Genomic DNA, 25,492 nt, shown 5'->3' with positions numbered 1-25,492 from the left:
TAGGATTTGCTCACCCTGCGGCCGCCGGCTGCAAAAGGGCAAATCAGCCGCGGCAACCGGTGAGGATCCAAACTCTACACCACCACCAGCAGCGCCGATGCTCATGCAGTAGCCTGCACGATGAGGGAGCACGACCCGCTGCCGCAGCTCCCGCTCGCCCTCCATCCACCGCATCTGATCCCTCCGGCGCCCACCCCCGACCACCGCGCTCTCTCGTTCCTTCCCGACTTCGGCGGCCTCCCCTGGGTCGCCTACGCCGCGGGCTCCCTCCTCGTCGTCTCCCACCTCCCCTCCCCTCCCCGTACCAGCGGAAGCGACACCGTGGAAGACGAATCCCCATTCTTCTGCCAAGTCATCGACCTCCACACCCCCGTGTCCGCAGTCGCCTGGTGCGGCCGCGGGAGAGGCGAGCTCGCAGCCGCGTCCGGCAACTCCGTCTCCGTTTTCCAGCCCGCACCTTCCTCAGGTTTGTCCATCTGGCTCGTGTCCAGTTCTCGTCGTTGACTAACTTAGGTGGTTGCCACACGGCTCACTGTTTGGAGATTGGAACTGGCAGGTTCATTCAGTTGGCTCCTGAGATGGGTCATCACCGAGATGTTCACGGTCACCGCCATCGCCTGGACGGGTTCCGGCGACGGCATCGTGGTGGTCGGTGGTGGCGTTGCCATGTGGGCCAGGGTGCAATCCTCCTGGCAGCTTGCTTGGAGGTCCACACCACAGGTGCCGCAGTCCCTCGTCTCTGCTACCCACTTCGTCCACGCCCCTGTCGTGGCGGCGTCAGCTGCTGCTCCTGTGGAGGGCAATGTGCCTGTCCTGGTATTTCTGAATGATGCCAAATTGGGTCTGGAGACTGCTGAGCTTCTGCATCCTCAGCCTGTTTCCATGATCCAGTGGAGGCCTTTGACGTTATCTGTCGGTGATCCATCTGAAGTGAGGAGAGAGATCCTCATGACCTGCTGCTTGGATGGAACTGCTCGGCTATGGACTGGGGCTGAGGTGACCAGGTCGAAGAAGCAGCCTACTTCGCGAAGATCTTTCAGCGTCATTGCAGTGATTGAGTTGGACAACATTCTAAATGGAGTGCTTGGAGTTGACATATCTGTGAGATGGGCAGTAGAAACTGGCAGTGTTGTATCACGAGATGAAGAAGCTAAGTTCAAGTTGTTTTCAGGTCATTCCTGGCAGAACAAGGTTGGCAAATGTGAGTGGCTGGTCAGTGTTGGCCCTGGGCGTTGTACCAATTTTTGGGCTGCTCATTGTCTTGATGATGTATCTCCACCAAGGTACCCTCGGATTACACTATGGAAGCAGAGCGAACCACAGGCTTGGGAGGAATCTGCTATTAACCCAAAATCTACAGTACAACCAATTTTTGTTGAGACTGTAATATCACGAAGTATATGTTCTGGCCCACCCACAAGATGCTCTTTGCTTCATTTGCTGCCTGATAATTCATTCATTTGGTCTCGCCTGGCTTTTGGATTATCATCAGATTCTGGGAGTCATGTTTCAAGCGATTCTTCTAAGAGCATCTCATGCTGTTCAACCAAGACTATTAATCAAGTTGGACATAAGGGTAGTATCATAGAGGTGTCTGTCCATCCATATAGCTGCGAGATAGAGCTAGCTGTTTCTATGGATTCTAGCAGAATGCTATTTGTATGGTCTCTTTCAACCTTATCAACTCTCATATCGACCTTGCATGCACCCACTTATCCTTCATGGAAGCTCCTGTGCAAATTTGATCTGCATGACATTTCTTCAGATGCGCAATATTCATGTCTTTGTTGGGCTCCTTCAGTTTTCCATGATAACAGGTTTCTTGTCCTGGGAGGTGAAAATGGAGCTGATTTAGTTGTCGCCAGAATTCCAAATGGAGGTGTTGTTTCATGTCACAAGATGTTCACAGTTCCTTTCCTTGGAGGGAGCAATGCAGAAGAACCACCTGATAGCATTCATACCATACCTTTAGCTTCTAACTGTAACAAGTCATTTTTAAACAACAGTTTCCTAATTGTGTGCGTATGGAGGAAGAGGTTTCAAGTTTTATCATGGAAAGTAGTCCTGCATTCAAAAAATCATCATGAAGGAAGGGGGTGTTTATGTGAATTTTCTGCCAACTCACTTTCCACTGCAGATCAAGGGAGACATGTTACTTACGTCCATGGTGAAATGTTTGCAGCTGCTATTTATGAAGGTTCTACGGTTTTCCCTACTGTCGTGGATGGAGAATATCCCACCTGCATTTCGGTTATGTCTCTGGACAATACTGTATTACCTCTACAACAGCATGTACCTTTTGCAACTTCCCCAGGTTATCATATTGCTACTGGGTACTCTGATGGCACTGTGAAACTTTGGAAGATGTCTGGTGCAGATAACCCTTTGCAGACTGGGAGATGGAGCAACAGCTGGGAGCTAGTTGGCATGTTTGGTGCTCATCCAGGACCAATTAGTGCAATTTCACTATCCAGATGTGGTAGAGTTGCTACTGTTGGCAGAAATGTTCAGAAGAATAATACATCCATTCATATCTGGGAAGCAGTAAAACTCATGGGAGATGGGTGTTTTCTCCTGGAAGATGCACTAATGATTCAAAGCGCTGTTGTTGGTTTAGATTGGCTATCTTTAGGCAATGGTAGATTTTTACTTGCGGTCTGTTTTCGTAATAAGTTGCATATATATTCCCATAAGCATCCTTCCTTTCAAAATGTGCTGCACACTGCAAATTTGGAAGAGAAGCATCTTTGGAGTTGTATTGCATTAGCTCATTCTCATCATGATGTTGCCAGCTTCTGCTGGGGGCCAAAGGCGTCAATAGCGCTTGTTCATAACAATCATCTTTCACTGTTCAGTTCATGGTTAGTAAGAGGAGCAAATGAACGTATTACCCAGAAAGGCGTTTGTTCTGCCACAGATGTGCATGATAAGTTGCCATGTACTGTGCATGTTAATGAAACTATCTTTGGTAAATCTGGGCTATCTGAAAATTACAGCAACGCGGAGGCCACTGAGAACAATAGCACGCTGTTACCAGGCCAACACAATAGTCATTGTTCTAATGGTTTGTGGAGCTTGTTGGATATATCTAGTAATCTGAGTGGACCTTTGGCGCCATATCACCCAAGAGCACTTATCCATCATCTTTATTCAGGTGTCGACTATTCTAATTTATTTCTAATGTTTTTCTCTGGATTCTACATTTGTTGCACAAGGCCTTGCTAAGTTAACCATTACTGGCTTCCATTGTTAACTTTAACTATCCTCAGTGTCCTGTGAGAGTTAGAGTGAGATTGTGTAAGTGGAAATATGCTACACCTACATGCTCTTATGCTTACTATGCCTCGTAGGTTCCAAGATGTTTTTAAAGTTTGGCTGTAGTTATTTATGATTTAGGCCATTTAATGTGTGGTGTGGTACGAAATATAGTTAATCAAGAGAACTTTACCATTTCTATTAAAACATTCATGCTATGACTCTTAAAAATGGTTATGCACTAGTTAGTATGCCAAAATGCTGAAATAAAACTGCATACTGAAAGCCACTGTAATGATAAACTCAGTGTTCAGGATATTGGTAACTGGTAGCTGCTCGGTCGGGTGAGTAGGGATTAATTGGCGAATCGGTCTATTAACTGAATTTATCAGTGACCCATTTATCGTTAGTTAACCAGGGCCATAGCTATATATCCTAGGCTACATAGCAACATGTAATGTACTAAATGTCTAAATATGCCAATGTACACGCTAATGTAACAAGGAAAAGTTTTACATATCTTTATATCCTAGGCCACTCCATATCACCCGAATTTCTTTTCAAAGATGGAGCACTTGCAGTGGTAGAAGCCTAGGCAGAGGAGAGGACAGCAGCAATGCGGATATAGCTAATCAGTAGCAGGGAGCCGAGCAGGAGCAGGAGACTGAGAGAAGGGAGGGAAACATGCTAGATTTTAGGCCAAAATAAGCTTTGCCTCCTCTGCAAGTTAATCGGCCCCACCTAAAATTTCGGCCTTTTATCAGCTGTCAGACCGATTAATCGGCTGGCCTAGTTAATTGGCCGAATAGGGGGTATTCGATTCGGTCAGGTGCCGAGTAGCAGTTAACTTAAATGTAGGCCGATATTTGAAACAGTGGATAAACTTGGCCAACTGTATTACTTGCATCAATTCCACCCAGGGTTAGAAAACCATTCAGTTAAGAACTGGTCCACTCTGGTTTGCCAAAACGACCTTGGTGAGAATAGTTGGTTCCCTGAAATGTCTGCCTAAGTCTTTTGAACCCTTCCATCTGCAAACCTATTTTAGTTGCATTTTTGATATTGTGATAAAATGGTGCCTTTTACGGCGGAACTGCTGTTTGTATGAGTGTGTAACACGATTTGGGTGAATTTCTGTTTCAGTATTGTAGACTTAGAGAAATTTTTATTAAGTACTACCTCCGACTCAAAATGTAAGACGTTTTGTAGGTTAGTTTAGCCTACAAAAACGTCTTATATGAGACAAAGGTAGTATCTCAATACAAATTAGATCTTGCTAGATTTAATTTTGACATTTTAATTTCAATTTTAAGGGGTCAAATTGAGAAAGATATGACATATAACATCATGATAAATATTCTTTGGCTGTTTGTTGGTTTGCCATTCTTTGAGCTATGTGCGCCTGTGCTTTCTTCAAACTGGGTTGTAACTATGTTGCTAAGTTCTACAATGGCAAGCACAATTACTTATGTTGTAACTGCTAACCAATTGCATTTTCCGTCTTAAGGGCAACTCCAACGCGGATCACCAAAATGGACATCACCAAATGTCCACACACAGTTTTAGGGGTGGCGGCCATCTAACCGTAGGCACCAAATGTCCACCCCTGGTCCGACGGCCATCCAACTGTAGGAACCAAATGTCCGCCCCTGTTCCGGCCTACTCCATTTGACATGCATATCTAGATCAGTAGCAATTTAAGCATACATTTAATAATTGCAAACATATGCAATCACAACCAAAAAGCATTGGATGTTCAATAAGTTTTACATCCAATCGATCCCAAAAGTTGCCAGTCCGACTGTCTGTGCCAAAGCCCTCCTTGGGCTCCCAGTTCGTCTGTCCGTGGCAGAAACCTCACTCTTCGGCTGGTTTGGCCTCCTCAGTTTGCGCAAAGCGTTGCAATATGCTCGCACGGTAGGCTTGGAAAACCTTTGCCGCATAAAGATCCAAGTCCGACGTCTTCACAAAACACATTTTGGAGTCCTCTGAAGCGGCCTTGATCTCAAGCTTCTTCTTTTGGAGTTTGATTTTCTTTTCTTGCATGTCCATGAAGGTGCAAAACCTCTTCTCTTGGAGTTTGATCTCCACCTTCGTTCCCTCCTTCACCTCATTGCGCGCGACACTTGCCTCCTCCTTCGTCATGATGTCCTCGAACTTCTCCGTCATCTTGGCCGCCATGCCTTCTCACTTCTCCTTCTCTTCCCACTTCCTCCCCGGCTCCTAATTACCTTCTTGGTTGGAGCAAGCCCTTCTTGTGTTGGAACGGCTGGATCACCACCTTCATCTTCATCGACCATGCCGTCTTGACGGAATTGGGAATGTAGGTGATCCGCTTGCTTTTCCCATTCAACTTCAACCAACTAGTTATACATATTTTGAACCTTGAGGGGGTACCCTCCTACCCTCCTTAGTTCAACTAATTGAACTAAAATTTCAGAACTCACATCACTTCTGAAATTTTAGTTCATTTGGTTGAACTAAGAAGGGTCGGAGGGTACCCCATAGGTTCCAAATTTGCATCCCTACAACCAACAATGCATATAGATGAAGTGCTTCTTCTCCATCTTGTGGTATAATGTGCTAGCACGTACGAGCTAGCAAAGGAAGACAATGGATGGTCAACAAATTGCAACGTCGAGCAAATCAATGAAAGCCAACACATAGAGTAACAAGCCACAAAACTTACGAGATCTTGGATTGTTGCACCACTTGGCCACCGTTTTTTGCACTTTGTTTGTAGAAGCCGCAAAACTTGTTGACGACCTCTTGAATGTTTTGCAATTGATGGTTGAGTGGCTTCGGATTGCGCTCATGGATCACTTCGTGCGGTAGGGATTGTAGTGCTTTCTGCTCGGGAAACCAATTATGCGTGCTTTGCCAAAACGCCATGCCCCTTTGCTCCGTGCCCTGAAACGCATTGAGACTAGCGGCCAACCACGCCTCACACAACAATTCATCCTTCTTTGGGGAGGAATTTAGTCCCTCTTCTTCTTTGGGTTGGCACATGGCGGCCAGTGGTTGTCCGGATCCATGTTCGGCTGCTGGGTGCATGTCTGCTGGTTGTCCGGCTGTCCGGCTGGGAGTCCTCCACTTGTTTGTCTTCGTAGCCGCCTTCGTCGTGGATCATGTTCATCATCTGCTCGTTTGCCGTGATCACGCTTTGTTGGGACATTCTGCCAAACAGTGACCGGGCACCGACGGACGAACACTCCACAACCGGCATCTGCAACTGGACAAGCCTCGACGACTGCGACTCCGTGAAGGTGTAATCGGTGTTGAGGTCGATGGTGAACGGGACTCGATGGCCGGAGGTGAAGGAAGACGCGGATTGGTGCGGCGACTGCTGCATGTCGGCCGGACCGAGATGGTGGGAGGCGTAGTAGTAGGGCGTATTCAGCTGGGATGGCTAGGGCAGCGATTGTCCAGGCGGCACCAGCCTGGCAGCACGCTTTGCCGGAGAGGTCTGCCCTGATCGCCTTCTTCTTCGCCTTGTAGCGGCGGGCGTTGTGTTCCGCGGGAGCGGCCTTGCGGGCGGCCACCACCCTCAGATCCTCTGGCTCCGGTGAAATGTCTATTGTTCCAGTCAACTCCTCCGACGGCGGACGACCGAACGGTGGGGAGGGTGTAGATCGGGGTGGAGGCAGTGGAAAGGGCGGGCTTTTGTGCGGAAATAGTGGTGGGAAACTGGGAATTCCCAAATGCGCGGGCTTCGCCTTGGTTTTGGGTGGGTCGGGCGTGTCAGAGTTTGACGTGGCGGACGTCCGGATTCCCGCAAGTCTCCGGTTCGTTTGGTGCCGCCATGCCGGTCTGCGGGATTTCGGACATTCGGACCGGTCCGAACATTTACGGGCGATTTGGTGATCCGCGGCGGAGATGCCCTAATGATTTGCCCTGATAGAAGTCCACGTTCATTCCTGATTTCTGCTCACAGTATTTTCAGTAAACTTGCAGAATTTTATTTTTCAATTGAACCACACCATCTTTTTAACTTTATGAAATTAGGCAATGGAATTAACTCTTTATTGTTGTTTGTGCACAGGTGAATGGAAACGTGCAGATGGCATTCTGCAGCATCTTGTTGAATCCATGAAAGCAAGTACAACATTAAACACCTTGTTGGACTGTAGTTCATGCAGTAAATCATGCCATAATATCCCTGAACTTCCTTTGTCGCGGTACTTTACGCATACACCGTCAAGCGATATTTCTAGCAAAGGGTTACTGTGGGGTGAGAACGGAAGTAGCACAGCCTTCAACTTGCTGTCACCATCAAATTCATTTTCTTACATGACGAGTAATTTAGGTATCAATACCACCACTAGTGCATCTGAAAGGTCAGAGATAAGTCAGCTCCTTGATAAGAACTTTGGCATGTTTGCAATAAGTGACACTGAAAAAATACAGATACATACAGTTTCTGATCTTTTGGGTGAAATTACTGATCAGAACCGTGCTTCTCCCTATAAAACCCTTGATGAAGCAGGGCGAAGGTAAGATAACTCCTATCTTGTAAAATTGTGTTGGTATATTTTTCTATTTACTACAATCTAGGCATTGTCAAAAGTTAGACAAAAAAAATGCCGCTACCTTTTCCGCTTTTGTTGTTGTTGAGAAGTCATGTTAATTGATGATTGCATTTCTCTTAAGGTTCTGGATTGCTGTGCAGTTCCAACGCCTATATGTGCTTAGGAGATCTGGAGATTCATCTAGTGCTGAAGGGTGCCATCTTGATTCTGCTTCCATTGCATGGGCCTTCCAATCTGATTGTCAGGATGATCTACTTGATTATGTTCTTCCAGCAGAATCAACTTGGTTAGAGATGCAAAACCTTGGTATGGGATTATGGTATACGAATGTGTCCCAGCTAAGGATCAGGGTATGGAAATATCTTTCTCAGCAATCAGATAATTCAGAACTAGTATTTAGGTTCTCATAAGTTTCACTAACAGCAAATGTCACAGTTGACTAACAAGGCAATGATAGGATGTAGTTACGGTATCATTCTGTCAATCACTGAAAGTTCTGTTTACCAGTTTGTAGTGTATCTCCCTCTTACATCCCTAAAAATCCTCTGTCAACAAAACAAACAGTTTGGATTTAAATAGAAACAATCCAAATAAAATGAATACTAAATATAAATAACTTAATTTTTCATAATATTTTTTTAACAAGAATGGAATATGACGCGGGTCTCAAAGAAGCTCAACCAAGCGTGGCTTAGGAGCCGAGCTCAGGTTGCAGGCTGATCGCGACCACATGAAGGTGTCACACATGCTTGGAAGGAGCTCAACCGAGAGCATCAAACGGTTGATCCCAGGACGATGTTAACTTGACTTTCTAGGGCAGCATGTTAGTAGCAAAGCACTGCTCAGCTAGAACTGATTGCATTTACAAAGTTTGGGACTTCGAGTTAACATAGATTCTTCTTTTGACCAATAGTAGTATCCTACACAAGATGATTCCCTATGTTTTTTCAAAAGAATATATTCAGTGTTGCGGTTTATATTTAAACCCGATATTCTTTTTGACCAAGGCATCAAATGTGGCACATTTGATGGCTGATGTTCTCTACTGTTTAAACATTGTCATTGTTGTAGTGTTCTGCGTCCAGATTCTAGTTAACAAGTATTAACGGATCTTCTGTCTATTTTTTTTCCTGCCATATGTATGGACACCATAATGAACATTGTTTACATTTGCTGTTATCTGGATAATCACCTGTACTTATTAGGTAATGTGACATGTCTGAAATTGTAGATGGAGAAGTTGGCAAGGTTGCAGTATCTTAAAAGCAAGGATCCCAAGGATTGTGCTCTGCTCTATATAGCATTAAACAGAATAAAAGTATTAGTTGGCCTTTTCAAGGTCAGCAGAAATGAGAAGGATAAACGTCTGTATGAGTTTCTCTGCAGGAACTTCCAGGTACATCAGTGTATAGTATGGTTCAATCTATTGACAGCTTCAACTATGCGGTCATGCCTATTAATACAATAGTTGCAAATGTGAACTTGCACATACTGAAGTCTTTCAGGAAGTAATACTCCAACATGTAAGGCGTATGTTGATTCAGTATCATAAGGTTTTGATCAATGATTACTCTATTAATATATGGTTTATGAGATTAAAAATCACATCATAAGTATTTTAATACAATTCCAGTGGTGTCAATTTCATGTCACATAAACCACATATAACAAAGTACTCCCTCCGTTCCATAATTCTTGTCGTGGTTTTAGTTCAATAGTTCAAATTTGTGTAACGAATCAAAATATGCCTTGAATTTTAGGACTGATGGAGTAGTTGCTAGTCCTGACATCTCAAATGATCAGTTTTTGCCACACTTAATATCTTTATCACTATACTGGCAGTGCCATATTTTTAAGAGAAATGCGCATCAAACATGGCCAGAAGGAATTTCATGCATTTTACAGTAATGCTTTGTGTTGCAAAGTGAATTATATCACTACATCGTACTTATTCAGATAAATTTATCTAGGAAGAAAAAAACAAAGCCGCTGCCCTTAAAAATGCTTATGTACTACTGGGAAGGCATCAATGGGAGCTTGCTATAGCATTTTTCCTGCTTGGAGGTGATACTTCCTCTGCCATCAATGTTTGTGCGAAGAACCTTCAAGATGAACAGCTTGCTATGGTAATTTGTCGGCTTGTTGAGGGATCTGGAGGGCCCTTGGAGCGTAACCTCATTTCAAATGTGCTGCTCCCTGATGCAGTTGAGAAAGGAGACCACTGGCTTTCAAGCCTGCTTGAAGTATGTTATATGTCTGCCTTTTTCTTTTCCCTTTTTTATTTTGAAAATCAAAATAGTTTATACGAGCACAGAATGGACCCTTAAGCTTCTTAACTAAATTTTCATTTAAATCTTCAGTGGATGCTAGGGAACTACTCCCAGTCTGTCAGTAAATTATTTGGCTGCCATCCCAAGTTACTGTTTGATGAATCCGACACTCATGGTGGTCAGAATGTGTTTGCAGACCCAGAATTGGGTCAGTATTGTGCAATCCTATCAACGAAAAATAGTTTCAGAAACTGTGCTGGTGAAGCTCTATCTGCAAAATTATCTAAGCTTTCATTTGCACTGGCTGCATGTGCCTTAAACAGATGTGGACTACCTGTAAGTATAATCTCTTAGCAGCTGAGTTGTCCTTGCTGCTGTTTTGCATTACACTTAATCTTGTTATTTTTTTTGCTCATTAGCTTGAAGCACTTGAATGCCTATCTAGTAAATCAAGCATAGTTGAGAAGGACGGCACCAGCTCACAACATGGTGCAGATGACAAGATTCTTGATGGAATACTAAACCCTTTCAATGCTTCTTCCAATTGGCTTTCATCATCTGTCGTTAATGATGTTGAATCAGAACTCAAAGTAACCATGGCTTCAAATTATTTGTCACGCATGCTGAGAAATCACTTTCTCTGTGCACATTGCGGTCTACCATTAGCTAAAGATAAGGTCCTTAAAGAGCACAACAGCCATGGCATCGAGGAACTTGCGCATGATGTTAGTGCTGCAATATCCATATTTCATAAAAGGTTCTCACTTCAGTTTTATGATGTAGCTGAGAAGGTAACATCAGGAGATAGCAGCTTCTTTTACTTTTTTATTTTTACAGAGCCTTTCGTACAAACCATCCTAAATTCCACTTCTGTTACATTGCAGATCCTTACCTCCTGTTCCCATGATGGTTTATTATTTCTTGCACATGTTCTGCTATCAGTTTGTAGATCACCAGATGGTGGAACTAATAGTCATTGTCTTGAAGGTTGCGCTTCCTGTTCGATTGACTATCTGTTGTTGGTGTCATGCAAGGAGAGTTTTAAATTTCTTACTCGATATGTTGTCTCCTGCTGCTTCATCTGTTCTGTTCTTAATACAGACCTCACCAATATTACTGCATGTACACCTTTGGAAAACATGAAATACATTATAGCAACTTTATCACATTATCAGAGTACTAGCAGGCTACTCCTGAAACATGACCTCAGTAGAACTTCTGCATTGGACAAGACATCAGCCATATCTACTGTTATTGATCTCCTTGATTACAACATAGGCTTTTCTGTTTCTTGGCTATGCCATGACATAAAGGCATTACTTATCATGAGCAATCCAGTGTTAGGTGCTTCTGCGAATGATGAGTCATGTCAAGTATTATTAGGCCGATTGATGCAAGCTGCGCACCATAAAAGTCATGGTATATCAATTAACACAGAGGCGGTAATGCCCAATGGTTCATTGGACAAGAGACAACCAGGAGGAAGCGAGGATTCAAGTCTTTCAATTGATGAAAAGTGGCATTTGATAGGTGCTTCCTTGTGGATTGGATTGTCATCCTTTATGAAACATCACTTAAAAGAGTTCATTGGAAACGAGAAACTTGAATGTGAAGCTTGTACAAGTGACGTGAAGGAATTTAAGGGTCTTGCCTCTTCAGTTGCTGCAAAGTTTGTTATTGATTCCCTGCAATTTGTGTCGTCTTCATTAGTAAGACTCCATGCATCATTTTTCAGAGAGAAATTATCAAATAATTTACATCCGAGTGTGCTTTTCTGGTTAGAATATATGTCGTCTCAGCCAAGGTCCAACAAGACTAGCCGTGATCAGCTCGCATATATAGCTCAGGGCACAAACACTGAGAACATGGAGGTGTTGTTTCATGTTTTATGGGAAATATCTGCTAACTCTCTGGATATATGTGCAGCATTTGTGAATGAAGACGTGAATTGCTTTCCGTTAAACAACACAAAGCTCAGTAGATCTTGGAAGAATATGGTTGAAAGTACAAAAATCGAGTGTGAAAACGATTCTACTCAAAGTAATGGAGGAGAAAATAAATGCAATGTTAGCTCCAAGGACAATGAGAAAGGGCGTGGATTTGTTGGCAAGGCTTCTTCTGATGTGGAAACCTCTCTTGAACCTAAAAGGAAATGCCTGATCGAAGAAAAAGGCTTTCAAAGCCCAAAGGAACTTCTAAGGAGAAATGGGGAACTTCTTGAGGTATTCACTGTCAAGCCTAATGACTTTTTTTTCCTTGAGATGACTCATTCTTTGCTTTCTTTTGTGCACTGCATTTTAATCTTTTGCAATGGTGCAGGCAATATGTCTCAACTCAACCAATGAGCAACATGCTGCTATTGCTACCAACCGAAAGGTATTGTTTTTGAACCATTCACTACTCCATCTGTTCCAAATTAGTTGAAGTTCTAGGTTTGTCCTAAGTCAAACTTGTTTAATTTTGAGCAACTCTATAAAAATGGTAGATCTATACAACACCAAATACATATTAGTATGAACATACATTTTTTTAAGAATCTCATGAGACTAACTTGGTTTTCTAGATGTTACTAAATTTTTCTAAAGACTTGGTCAAACTTAAAGAAGCTTGACTTAAGACAAAACTACAGCTTCAATTAATTTGGAACGGAGGGAGTATTTTCCTAATTATGTGTGAATATTGTAATTTTTTTCTTTATGTTGAATTGTCAAACATGATAATATTGCAACATAATCAAAACAGGTCATGCCTAGCTTTTGTGCTTTGATCTGAATGAGCCAAACTAGCAGGTGTTTCTTTCGTTTTGTGGATGAGGACTAGGATTTTTTTACAGATGATGCAGAAAACATGTTCTTGATGATGCTTTTATCTCTATGATCTCCTTAGACTGCAATTAATGAGTACTCTTTAATATCTACTCCCTCCGTTCCAAAATAGATGACCCAACTTTGTACTAACTCTAGTACAAAGTTAGTACAAAGTTGGGTCATCTATTTTGGAATGGAGGGAGTATATTCTTATATCAATAAAAAATATGGGTCAGGTTTGACACAAACCATCTTAGCCATCCGATATAATCTGATGACAAACAAATTAAGTTGAATGTATAACAACTGCGTTGCACATTTAGTCCCTTAATTACACATTGCTAATTGCCCTTTACAACCTCTCTTTTCAAATTTTGAGCAATTGCTCAACCTTTTTCTCATTCCTTAGTCATGATGCTATGATTGCTGACCTTATTTGCCTCCCCGATATGATGTATTGTTATAAAATAATAATATTTTGGTTCTTGTATTATTTTTCTAGTATTTTTTGAACTAAATGTATATCTTCAAACCTATTGTAAGAGCTGGGCTGCAAGTAACAACTGGTCCCAAGATGTTCGACATTATTATTTGTAATGTTGTATGTGGACTTTTTGTCTCCTTAAGTCATGTGTAGTTGCGTCACCGCATCAATTTTGTTTGACTAAGGTCATCCATTTGTCAGGGTCTTGTTTTTTTCAACTGGTATGGTAATCAACAGGACAAGAAATCAGCAGAGTATATTTTGTCAGGATCTGAGTGGCCATCAGATGGTTGGGCTTGTCCTGAAACTACACCTGCTGCAACTCTTATTTCACCTAGTGTTGGTCCTGGCAGAAGAAGAGGATCTCATCTTGGTTCAGATGGGGCAAATATTGGGGTAGGTTCTTTGGTGAAACCCGGAAGAGACTTAACTGGGGGTGGAGCATTTGGAATTCCAGGTTATGCTGGTATTGGGGCATCAGGGTTTGGGTGGGGCGAACCCGATGAATTTGAGGATTTTGTTGATCCTCCAGCAACCCTTGAGAATATCCATTCAAGAGCACTATCACGCCATCCCTCTTTGCCATTGTTGCTAGTGGGGTCAAGCAATACACATGTGTATTTATGGGAGGTAAGTATTACGGGAAATTGTCAATTACGCCACGCTTGATTGGTTATTACTTGCCAGTGTGGGTCTATGAATGCTTGGTTTTATGGGCATGGCAGTTAGTTCTCCCTTTTTTCTTTCTTCTAGTCATTTGTCCGCACGCAATCAGCGATTTTATATTTCTCTTTTTTCTTTATATGATGTAAATCTTATGGGCTAAGGATCATGAAATTAAATAGCTAACACAACCACAAATGTTCATTCAAGAATCTATATTATCTTGGAGGGTTGTGGAGTCTTGATTTGGAGGTGCTTGGATGAGCACTGAAAATGAGGTGGCTATGGCTTGAAAAGACAACCTGATCGTCCATGGGCTGATCTTGAACTTCAAGTACATCCTAATTCGGTTGCAATGTTCTCCATCTTGGTCATTTCTATTGTTGGTGATAGCAGCATAATGCTCTTTTGGTGTGACACATGGTTGCATTGTCAATCCCTGTCAGATCTTGCACCACATTATAGTGATAAGTAGAAGAACAGTACATGAAGCACTAACTGATGCTACTAGGATCCATGACATTAGAGGTGGTCTGTCAACGGAGGCGTCGTTGGAATATCTTCAGTTATGGGAAATCTTATCTGATGTTAATCTTCTGGGTTTTAGGATCAGCATATTTGGCCGCCATCTTCGGGAAAGCTCACGACCAAATCAGCCTATCGTTTCCTCTTAGGGGATGCTGATTTTGAGCCATGGATGAAAATTTTGAAAACTTGGGCTCCACTCGCTGCAGATTCTTTATTTGGTTGGCCTCACTAAATCGTTTCTGGACTGCTGATTTTTTTGACTCGCCGTGGTCTTGACCACCCGGAAAAATGCGCTCTGTGATCAGGAGGAAAACCATACAACATCTGCTCACTGCGTGTGTGTTCTCAAGAGAAGTATGGTTCTCTGTGTTGTCCTTGGTTGCTCTGCAACAGCGTACACGAGGGCCAGATGATCTTGTTTTTACTGTTTGGTGGCGCCAAGCAACAAGCAAGTTGATAGACAATACCGCAGGGGTTTTGGCACTTCGGTTGTGTTGGTAGCTTGGTGGATATGGAAGCATAGGAATGAATGTGTTTTTGAGGGCGCCCTAATTAGCCTTATTTCGATTATACAGAACATTAGGGACGAGGCCCAAAGGGCTCTGGGAAATTTGGCCAGAGTTCTGTTATGGGTCGTGCTCATAGTTTTATCTTTCTTGGTGATCTTTTGTCCCTGCCCTAACGGGCCTTATGAGTCTTCTAAGACTCCTTTTTCTTAATATAAATATAATAATGCGTAGCTCTCCTGCGTGTTCGAGATTTTTTTTATATTATCTTGGAGACATAACATGTATTCCCTCCGTTCGGAAATAACTGATGTGGTTTTAGTTCAATTGAACTAAAACCACGTTAGTTATTTCGATAAGGCTTTTGTATAGACTGCCTGGCATTTGATGTTATCTAGATCTGTAGTTAGTACATCTTGCAGTAATTTAAATTGAGAAATGTATGTCTGGAACATTTTAAAACAAAATCTTATTATAAATACGACTCTTTGCCATTTTTGGTTAAATCTACTTTCCTTAGTTCAAAAAGTACCACCCCCCCCACCCACTCCCATATCTTGATTAGAGGAAAGCTTTTAGCTGTCCACGAAGGAACAAATATTTTATAAGGCACAATGGGAGGGTACAAATGGAGAATTTTGTATGTAGACTTTCTGTAGAATGTAAAAACATATATTTACTACTCCCTCCGATCCAAAAAAAAGTGTCGTGGTTTTAGTTCAAATTTAAACTAAAACCGCAACACTTTTTTTTTGGATCGGAGGGAGTACATTATAAGCACTGTACCTTTGGAGATTGTGCCCACTACGCACTTTGTCTGCTATTTTGCTATATAAATTTTCAGATTCTTTAATGTATACCCACCCTTATATTATACATAAAGAGATCTCGCTCAATAAATATAATTTTGTTTCCAAACATGAGGATAAAGAAACAAAATGGTTGACTTTGCTGAATAGCTAGATATTTCACTATTTTGCTGGGTCGATTGAAAGGGTTATCATATCATTACCTGTAGTGGTTTGAACTAGATATCGTCCCGTGTTTAATTATCCACTGATAACTTTTGTGCTTTGGCTGTTACAGTTTGGTAAAGATAGTGCAAGAGCTACATATGGTGTTCTCCCTGCTGCTAATATTCCACCACCTTATGCACTTGCTTCCATATCGGCTGTTCAATTTGATTATTACGGGCAGCGGTTTGCAACTGCTGCATTAGATGGTACAATTTGTACATGGCAAGTTGAGGTGGGTGGAAGAAGCAATGTCCATCCTACAGAGTCATCCTTGTGCTTTGACAGCCATGCTTCGTATGTGGACTGAACTTGTTCATGTAACTACTTGCAACGACTTGATACAGTTATGCTGTATCTTATTTTTTTTATTGATGACAGTGATGTTGTGTATGTGGATGCAAGCGGATCTGTTCTTACTGCAGCTGGATGCAATTCAAATGGCGCAAATGTTGTTATCTTGGATATGCTAGCTCCACCAGCCACTTGTCAAACTTCTATTGTGTGTCATGAAGGTGAATTAAAACAAGTCCATTCTAGCTTTTTACTTGGAATATTTTTATAGTAGAATACTAACATCTATAGCAGTCCTAAGTTTAAAAAAAATACGACATCTGTCCTAAGTGTTGAAGTTAAAAAATATTAATACTAGTCTAGAAAGTAGAGAAGGGGAGCCTTGGCGCAGCGGTAAAGCTGTTGCCTTGTGACCATGAGGTGGTCACGAGTTCGAGTCCTAGAAGCAGCCTCTTGCAGAAATGTAGGGAAAGGCTGCGTACTATAGACCCAAAGTGGTCGGACCCTTCCCTGGACCCTGCGCAAGCGAGAGCTACGTGTACCAGGCTGCCCTTTTTATTATAGAAAGTAGAAATGGAGCACATACTAAGAAATGGCCATCTACAAAAATAGTACTATTGATCTCGTAAATCTGTAAAAAGAACCGCTGAACTGGACACCATTAATTTTTTAATTGAGAATGCACCATAATCCATGTCATTTTAAATTTAAAAAACGCTGAGAAGGCACAAAAGTGCACAACACCACAAAGGGTGAAAACAAATAAAACACCAAGAAAAGAAAAAGAGCATGACAAAATGACAAAAATCTTTTCTAAGTTACTGATAGGATCTACTAGTGAGATAACCCTAATTACTGCAAAGTAGATAAAAGTAAACGACAATATTCGTCTACTTTATTGAGAGGGGTCGGCCCCTATATATAATAGACAAGACTTGACCGACAAGCCGGTAAGTCTATTCAAACTCTAATACGATCTCTAAACTGGCTGGACCCTTTCCTAACAAACTTACTTAATCAACGAGGACTCTGAAGCCATAAGAGCATCTCCACTCGTTCGGCGTAGCCAGGCGAGGGTGCGCACCCCTAGGGCTGCGGCGACGGCGAGAAGCTGGCTGGCGACCCGACGCTCTGCTGGCTCCGGGCAGCTTGCGGGCTGTGGCCGCCGGGTCGATTCGTCATCCCCGCGCGAGACGCCTCTGCCTGCTCTGCCGCCGCTGCCCTGTCCCGGGCCCTCTTGGCGTTGAGCCTGTTCCGCCGGTCGGTGGTGACAGCCTCCCGGCGCTGAACCTCCGCCTTCCAGTCGACGTTCGACATGTCTGGTGGTTTTGCCGGCGGCACCCTCGGCTTCCTCTGCTTCGGCTGGGTGGCATCGACAATGGCAGCGGCGCGAGGGGCCGTATACTTCTCCGGCGGCATGGCAGCCGGATGGCGGGGAGAGGGAGGAGAATGGCGGGAGAAGAGGGGCAGAAGGGGGGAATGGAGGGGAAAAGCGAGGGATCGGCGGGAAAAAGTGCCGTCTCTCGCCGATAGAGTGGACCCACGCGCCTTTTTGCTTCGGCCGTTCCCGGCTGTTATTTCGGCCCAAACTGGCGATAAACAAGGTCCTGGGGGCACGACTGGGCCGGGTTTTGGGCGGCACCCGTAAAAAAGGGCGGTGGGGGGGGGGGGGGGGGGGGGGGGCGAGTGGAGATGCTCTAAGACTCCAGGTTTGATGGGTTGGCCCACATAACATCTCCCCCCTTCTCGAGAAACAGCTTCTGCAAGCTGTAACTGTTCAACTGACTCCCATGGGTCTTTGGTGCTAGCAGTTGCGGATCTGTCCTGGTCCTGGTCGAAGTCGCCTGCATCGATGAAGAAGAGTCGTGCGCACCGGTGACCCCGGACATAAATCTCGTAGTAGTTGAAGCAAAGGCCCCAACGATGGGTTGAGGTGATGAACGTGCTGTGGCAGGGTTGGTGCTGGAGTGGTTGACGGCAGAACAGTTGCTAGTGGTGCTGTCGTGGAAGGTGCCAGAGTTGCGTTGACCACATGAGGCTGGTGTCCAGACGTCGTTGGAAGGAAATGCCACTGCTCATGAGGTCAGACGATCGTTGAAGCTCGATGTCAACATGAAGACCCTCGAGCCGCCTTGCTATGCAGAGAAACTGGGTCAATGTTAACGGCTCATTGTTGTGGCACATGAGGGCTAGAAATCTGCTGCTGTAGTCAGCAACTGAGGAAGTGAACGGCAGATGCGCGAACTGCCCAAGTTGAACCACTACCATGTCAGCATGCCGAAGTTGTGCTCAAGCTGTAAGTACCAGAATTGAGCGTCATCGGTGAGGTGGCAGGCTGCCGTCCAGACCTTGTCAGCCTTGTCCGTGCGCAGCCCACGAAAAAATTGCTCGCACCTATTGAGCCAACCGAGAGGGCCAACCAAGCCATCACTTGTTGGGAAGTCGAGCTTGTGGAAGCGGGGCACGATGGAACCGTAACTTGAGCTGTGGTGATGGTTAGGCAGGGGCTGAAGGGAGGTGATGGGCAGGGTGGATCCATAGATGGGTTGCGAAGAGGGTGCGGTCATAACGGCGTGTGAAGTTGGCAGGTGGGGTTGTGAAGACGACAAAGGGGGCAGTGATTTGTGGTTGCTGCTGCTGGTAGGCGGGTGGGTGGCGATTGGGCTGTATGCTAGGGTGCAAAGTGGCCTAGGTTGATGCTAGTGGGTGCCTGCGGCGAGTAAGGAGATGGCTGGAGGTGGTGGTGGTGGGTGGGGGGGGGGGGATGGGATGACGTGCCGTGGAGGCAGGAAGGCAGGGGGGGGGAGTGGGGCATCTGCTGGGCAGTGGAGGTCCGCCGACGGGTATGGTGGCGATTACCCCGGCTGGAGAAGGGGGTACCGTATGTGCTGTTGGTGAGTGGATGCACCGAGGGCATGCCGTCGCTGGGAAGGAAGGCCCGAGACACGGAGGTGGCGTCATGGGTGACGAGGAATAATACAGAAATCAGAAGTCAAATTCGTTTCGAGTTATTCTACACACTTCTACTCCATTCTAGATAAGTTGGTCCTTAATTCAGAGGTTGCAGTTGCTTTCTTATCCTATAGATAATGTTTCTTGAGTCTTCTAGCTATGAGTAGAAGCTGAACCTTAATAATGTTTTCTAGAGTCTTCTAGCTATAAGTAGAAGTTGAGATGTGATGGCTTCCCAAAGCCCTATAAATACAGGTCTGCACCTCTAGTTTGTAACTCAGCCTATGTACCCATAATAGAACTTGGTGTTCTTATCTAAGATCTTGGACTAGATCTTGTGCTTTAGGAGTTTTGGATTGAACTCCTGCTGCCATGTCGGCCTATTTTCGCCTCTAGAGTGATATCTGGGGCAACACGTTGAAATAGTTCCTTCAAAACCAGTGTTTTACACTTTGTAGCAGCAAGATGGAATTGTTCCTCCACAACCTTGTGTTGCTTCAATAACCCTGGGACCCAAAGATGGGCGACTCCCCTAATTACAACACCCCGCCAATAAACGGTAGGTACCGCCCCCAATGGTAGCAACGCCGCAAGACCTCTCACACCTGCCGTTGCCCATTGCCTAGTCTCTGCCTTGATAGTGTCAAGGAGGCGGGCTATGCTGAGCTGAGTGTTGTCGAAGATGACCACGTTACCATGCTTCCAGACGCACCATGCCACCAACATGATGGTCGAGGATGTGCCCTTCCTAGCACGCTTGTTGCCACGAGTCCACAAAATCATCACCTGCTGGGGGTGGGGAGGTCGTTGATCGGATCCAAGAGAGCACCTAATGCCACATGGTGCGTCAAAAAGAGCAACCAGTGAGAAGGTGCGCCATCGCCTCCTCCGACTGGTCGCAAAGCACACAGCTAGGTGCATCTTGCAAGCCGTCTTACCAGTCCCTCAGCGGTCCAGCAACGATCTTGACAGGCAAGCCACACGAAGAAGTTGACCCTGGGGGGAGCCAAGGCTTCCAGTTCAAGAGTATTGTATCAGCTCTTGGTGTACTATCCGTCCAGGGTCCAACGCCACAGGAGGACGTCCGGCGAGGCCGAAAGCAGCACCACCGCCGCTCACCATAGCCAGCGGGCTTTAGCCCCCCCCCCCCCCACCCCCCCCCCCCCCCCCCCCCCCCCCCCCCCCCCCCCCCCCCCCCCCCACCACACACACACACACCGGATGTCCAATATCGTACGACGGTCGGTCAAGACCTTCCTGACGGTCCAACGTTTCCTAGTGCGCCTGGACACCAGAAGGAGCTCATGCCCAAACAAGAATGTCACGACCATCCAACCAACATTTCTCCCAGAATAAGGCAGATGCTCCGTCACCAACCACCATGCTGGTGGATGCGGAGAACACCTTGCGCTCATCACGGAAGAATTGGAGGTGCAGACCCCTCGACCCCTCGCGCTCATCAGGTCTCCCAGTGTTAGGGATTTGAGGCTCAACTGGGGGAAATTTTTTTGTTTTCAAGAGACATCAACTGGGAGAAAGTTTTTGTTTTCAAGAGACAACTGGGAGAAAGTGAGAAGAGAGATGGTGCCATGGGAGGGAGGCTGTCTGTCTGCCACGCCGCATTCGCGTCAGCACCAAACCACCTGAGAAGGGATCAAGGGGGTAAAGTGACTGGGAGGGAGGATCATGTGGATAAGTTGTGCTCTCTGCCACGAGGCATTCAGGTCAGCAAGAAACCACCTAAGGTTGGATCAAGAGGGTGAAGTGACTAGATTTCATAGACCAGGGTTTAAATAAACGGTTTATGAATTAAAGGTTGAATGTGAACTCGCAATTAAACCTGGGAACAGTTTGGACACAAACCACAATTTCAAATCGGTTTTCCTATTGGTCTCTTTTGGTTTGGATTAAATGGGCTGAGCTCCTAATGTAAGCTGGTTTGGTTTGGGCTTTTCCTATTATCGGTTCGGTCTGGTCACAGAACAAACAGTCTCAAACCATTCTAACCCATGGACGGAGAACTAAATCAGGGACCAGGTTAGGGTCCCGATCAAAGCAATCACCCTTTTTTTTGCCAGGAAAAGCAATCACCCATTGGCAACGTCTTCCTTGTCGTCTCCACTACTGGTGCCGATGATGATGCTCCTGCTCGCCATGGCACGTCCATGCTCTAGTAGAGACACAAACCAGCATCGACCAGGTTCTGGCGGCCTTGTCCCGCATGTTGGATAAGTCTGTGTACTAGGGTCGTTGTGGGGCTGCAGCACATGGTCCTTGTGGGGCTGCAGCACATGGTCCTTGTGGCAGTTAGGATAGAGTTCCTGACCATCAAGGACTGGCAGTTAGGATAGCATCTTAGACTGGCATCTTAGACTAGCATCTTAGACTGGCATCTTAGTAGCATCTCAGCATATGCTTGGCTGGCTAGCAGCCTATAAGTATGTAACCCCAACCCCTCAGGTTGGTATGGCATTGTGTGAGAAATAAACCAACGAAAATTGTCCCAAACTCTCCTAGTGTCATTCACAACTATCAATGCTCAGGTTCAAAGGTCTAACACCGCACGCCTCCGCCTGCTACGCCATGGCCACCGCCGGCCGCTCCTCCTTGGCGACATGGAGCCTTGCGCAGTGCCGCGGCGACGTCCTGCGGTAGGACTGCATGCTCTGGTTGGCCGTGGCGGTGCGGACACAGGCTACATGCTCAGCCTTCTCAACACCCAGAACGCCACCGGCATGGGCTGATGTATCTGGTCGCATTCAACCAAGCGCAATGAAGCTCATGTCCAACGACTCTGGCGACGGTGCGAACAAGGGGCTGGCGATGGACATGGCGCAGCTCGGTGGCGGCGGAGGCGGTGGCGAACTGCAGGCTGTGTGTGGCGCAGGCCGTGGCCGAACTGCTCAACTACTGCCAGACAGTGTGATATACAACAGTCACATGGCGCCCTACAAGGTGCCCCTTCTTCCCGCTCGACGGCGCCGGCGAGTTGGCCGACGAGGTCGGACAGTGCGAACAAGATCGTCTTATACCGTGATGGACGGAGTGCAGCTAGTCATATATAGTATCTAGCATTATAGCTTGTTCTATGTACGTACGTTGTGGTGGTGAGTAACATGCAGCAGCAGCTAATCACCCTTCCAACGCCTCTCTTCCCATAGTAATTGGACACGCCCTTGGTTTGAAACTTCAGATTGAAATTGTATGTGGGGACTGGGTTGGATGGGTTTGGCTTGAAAATATGTACAGTTTGGATTGGTTTGGATTATAGCATTTGCAGTTTGGTCTGGTCTGGTCTGATTGTTGGACTTATACTTGTATGGATTGGGCTGGGTTTAATCTGGATTACAAACTATTCCCAGGTTTACTCGCAATAGTTGAAGGTTATGGTGCACTTTTTTCTATAGATATAGTAGGGATGGCTGACCATGGACTTCATCTTGTAGGAGGAGCCCGTTCTCTTACTGTGTTCGACAACAACATAGGCTGTGGATCCATCTCACCGCTGATTGTAACTGGTGGGAAAAGTGGAGATGTGGCATTGCATGATTTCCGGTTCGTTTCTACTGGAAAGAGTAAGCATCACAAAACTTCTGCTGGGGGTAGCTCCCGTGGGATGATTTGGCATATACCGAAGGCTCATTTAGGTAAGCTCTCACGTTGCCATGACACTCATCAATTCTAAAGTTGATTTTCTGTCTTATCACTTGTCTTGTATCTGCAGGGAGTGTCACCAGTCTATCGACCATTCCAGATACCACCTTATTCTTGACTGGAAGCAAAGATGGAGATGTAAAGCTTTGGGATGCTAAAAATTCCCAGCTAGTCTTTCATTGGCCGAAGTTGCATGAGCGGCACACTTTTTTTCAACCAACCTCCAGGGGCTTTGGTGGTGTTGTTAGGGTATGCTATATCAATAGATTAGATAAATTTTAACAACCTTGTTTATTGCAGGCTGCTGTAACAGATATCCATGTCTGCATGTTTATTGCAGGCTGCTGTAACAGATATCCATGTCTTGACTAATGGTTTCGTTTCGTGTGGTGGCGATGGTTCTGTGAAGCTTGTGCAGATAAAGAATGAGTTTGCCACAGTACATCAGGACTAGAACAAGCAAGACAGGAGATGTGTTGTTATGCATGGTTTTTCCTGGTGAAAGTGCTTGTTGATTTAATGTCGTGATGCATTGTTTGTTTCATGAGATGCACATCAACATGATGCCATAATTAAGCGGTGAGAAAAATATGAATAGTTTAGTGGAAGCTATATGAACCTCAAGTAGTCCCCGGTTCCTCGTTACCTACCTGGCACAGGGCAATTCTCAAGCTGTATATACCGTGGGTCACTTTGGTGTTTGTTTTCAGGCAATTATACTCTTTGTACTTTGCATCACATGTTGCAAGCAGAGTTTCTGTATACCAGGGCAGCAGAGTTGTCTTGACTTATTGACCATGGTGAATATACTCTATAAGGAAAGCACAACAGGAAGGGTGTAAAATTGTGAAGTGTAGAGTGACATCCAACTACAAAATCTTCTCTTTGGTTGTCTGTTCGCCCAATATAGAAGTGCTGAATTCTCTGCCCGATTCATGACATAAATCAATGTGGCAACTGGACATCAGGTTACTCTGTATATTTGTATGGCTAAGATATTAAAGTCTTCTGTGTGTAATTATCATATGATCTGACATGTAGCTGGTCCAATCATTATTGTTTATTGTACCTGGTACTATTTTCCATCATTCCCTCCTGCTGGTGTTCCATATAATTATTTTTTACCATCACGCTTCTACAATTTCTGGTAATTGTCATGTTATATTGCTGGATGTGTTTGATGTGTTTTTCTGTGCTCTATTCAACTAATTTGGTGCTTACTGAGGAAATTGATGTGGTGACAAATCAAACCTTAGTTGATTATGTTGCTGCTTAGTTGTTCCTGCCGAAGCGGTACTCCTGATTACTCCTCGGCTCTACATATTCAAGTCATTGTATGCTGCTAGATTCTGAAACAGCAGTACTCCTGATTACTCCTCAGCTCTACATATTCAAGTCATTGTATGCTGCTAGATTCTGAAAAAGCTGCCTGTAAGCTACGACAAAGCTGCTGTAAACTTCCAGTTGTGGAAAAGCTAGAAGCAGTTTGGTTGAAACAACTGTGAAACCGTAGATTTGGCTGTGAATTATTTGGGTGCAAGTATTTGTTATTTTGTTGTAGGTGTTGCTAACAAGTTGTTGCTTAGTTCTCCTACTGGATTGATAAGCTTGGTTTCTAACCGAAGAAGATACCTACCTCTACTGTACTGCATCATCCCTTTCTCTTTGGGGACAAAATTAACACAACTTACAAGTGGAATCATGCAGCATGACCATCAAGCAATTGTCATGAACATCAAGCAAATCTCAGTACCAACCTAGCATGAACATCAATCCAATGTCACTTGCAAGCACAAATCTACAACAACACCTAGTTTTCATCAAGGCAGTGCACTAGTCTACCAATCTAACAACGACGGGGCAGTGCACTAATCTACAGTAATAGTCAAGAAGCAACCAATTGGATTCAAATCGATTCGATAGGAAGTGGATTGAATCGAGTTGAATCTAATCCAAGCCAAGCCATGCCTAGTATAGCAAACCCTAATCTACATCTATGAGCAAAGGGGGAAAATGCAACTTACCGGAGCGGGTGACGTTGGAGCATACGCTGGTCGAGGAGAAAACCTCGACGAGAAGGAGGGGTCGGCCAAAGAGGACGAGCCGACAATGCCGAGGGCCATCAGTGATGCGCCGATGCTCCTGGTCACGCGGGAGGTCGAGGAAGAGGGCGTTGTCCGTGGCCTTGTTGCACTGCCCGGAGAAAACCCTCGAATGGGGTTAAAAAAAACCTCCGCCCACTGGGGTTTCGAGTAGCAGCGCACCCAATGTCTCCCTCTGACGACGCAACCGAACCCAGGACCACAATGCGGAGCTGGAGCGGCCGACACCTCATCGGCATGACGAGGGGCCCTGTGCAGAAGGGCGAGGGCGCGCGGATGGCTGCCATTAGGTCAATGCCTGAGTTGGTGAGGCCGGCCACCCACCGGTCATGGACGTTGTTACTCCCGGCAATGATGCGGGTCAGGGGGCGGCGCGGTGGTGGGCGAGCCATCGGAGGAGAGCAAGGGGCTGTGAGGAGAGTGAGAGGGAGTGGT

The 25,492-nt window shown here is 45.2% G+C and overlaps 1 protein-coding gene across 2 annotated transcripts; it reads left to right on the top strand.

Annotated features, from left to right (window-relative positions):
• Positions 1-24,043, top strand: LOC125543966. 2 transcript variants are annotated; one of them, XM_048707482.1, is made up of 16 exons: positions 1-466; positions 557-3,154; positions 7,298-7,748; positions 7,906-8,134; positions 9,016-9,180; positions 9,755-10,027; positions 10,145-10,390; positions 10,474-10,845; positions 10,939-12,276; positions 12,374-12,430; positions 13,547-13,975; positions 16,129-16,352; positions 16,461-16,570; positions 22,748-22,948; positions 23,026-23,204; positions 23,296-24,043. In XM_048707482.1, exons 1-16 carry the CDS (start codon positions 121-123, stop codon positions 23,407-23,409), a joined length of 7,332 nt encoding a protein of 2,443 aa, XP_048563439.1. In that variant the 5' UTR covers positions 1-120; the 3' UTR covers positions 23,410-24,043. The 2 variants fall into 2 exon arrangements, with proteins under 2 accessions (XP_048563439.1, XP_048563438.1); XM_048707481.1 differs by having other exon boundaries at positions 2-466; positions 16,437-16,570.
• Positions 24,044-25,492: the final 1,449 nt, after the last annotated feature.

The sequence above is a fragment of the Triticum urartu genome, chromosome 3 (genome assembly GCF_003073215.2).
Source record: "Triticum urartu cultivar G1812 chromosome 3, Tu2.1, whole genome shotgun sequence".
In the NCBI taxonomy this organism is placed as follows: Eukaryota; Viridiplantae; Streptophyta; class Magnoliopsida; order Poales; family Poaceae; genus Triticum; species Triticum urartu.
This window is presented reverse-complemented; position numbering and strand designations above follow the sequence as displayed.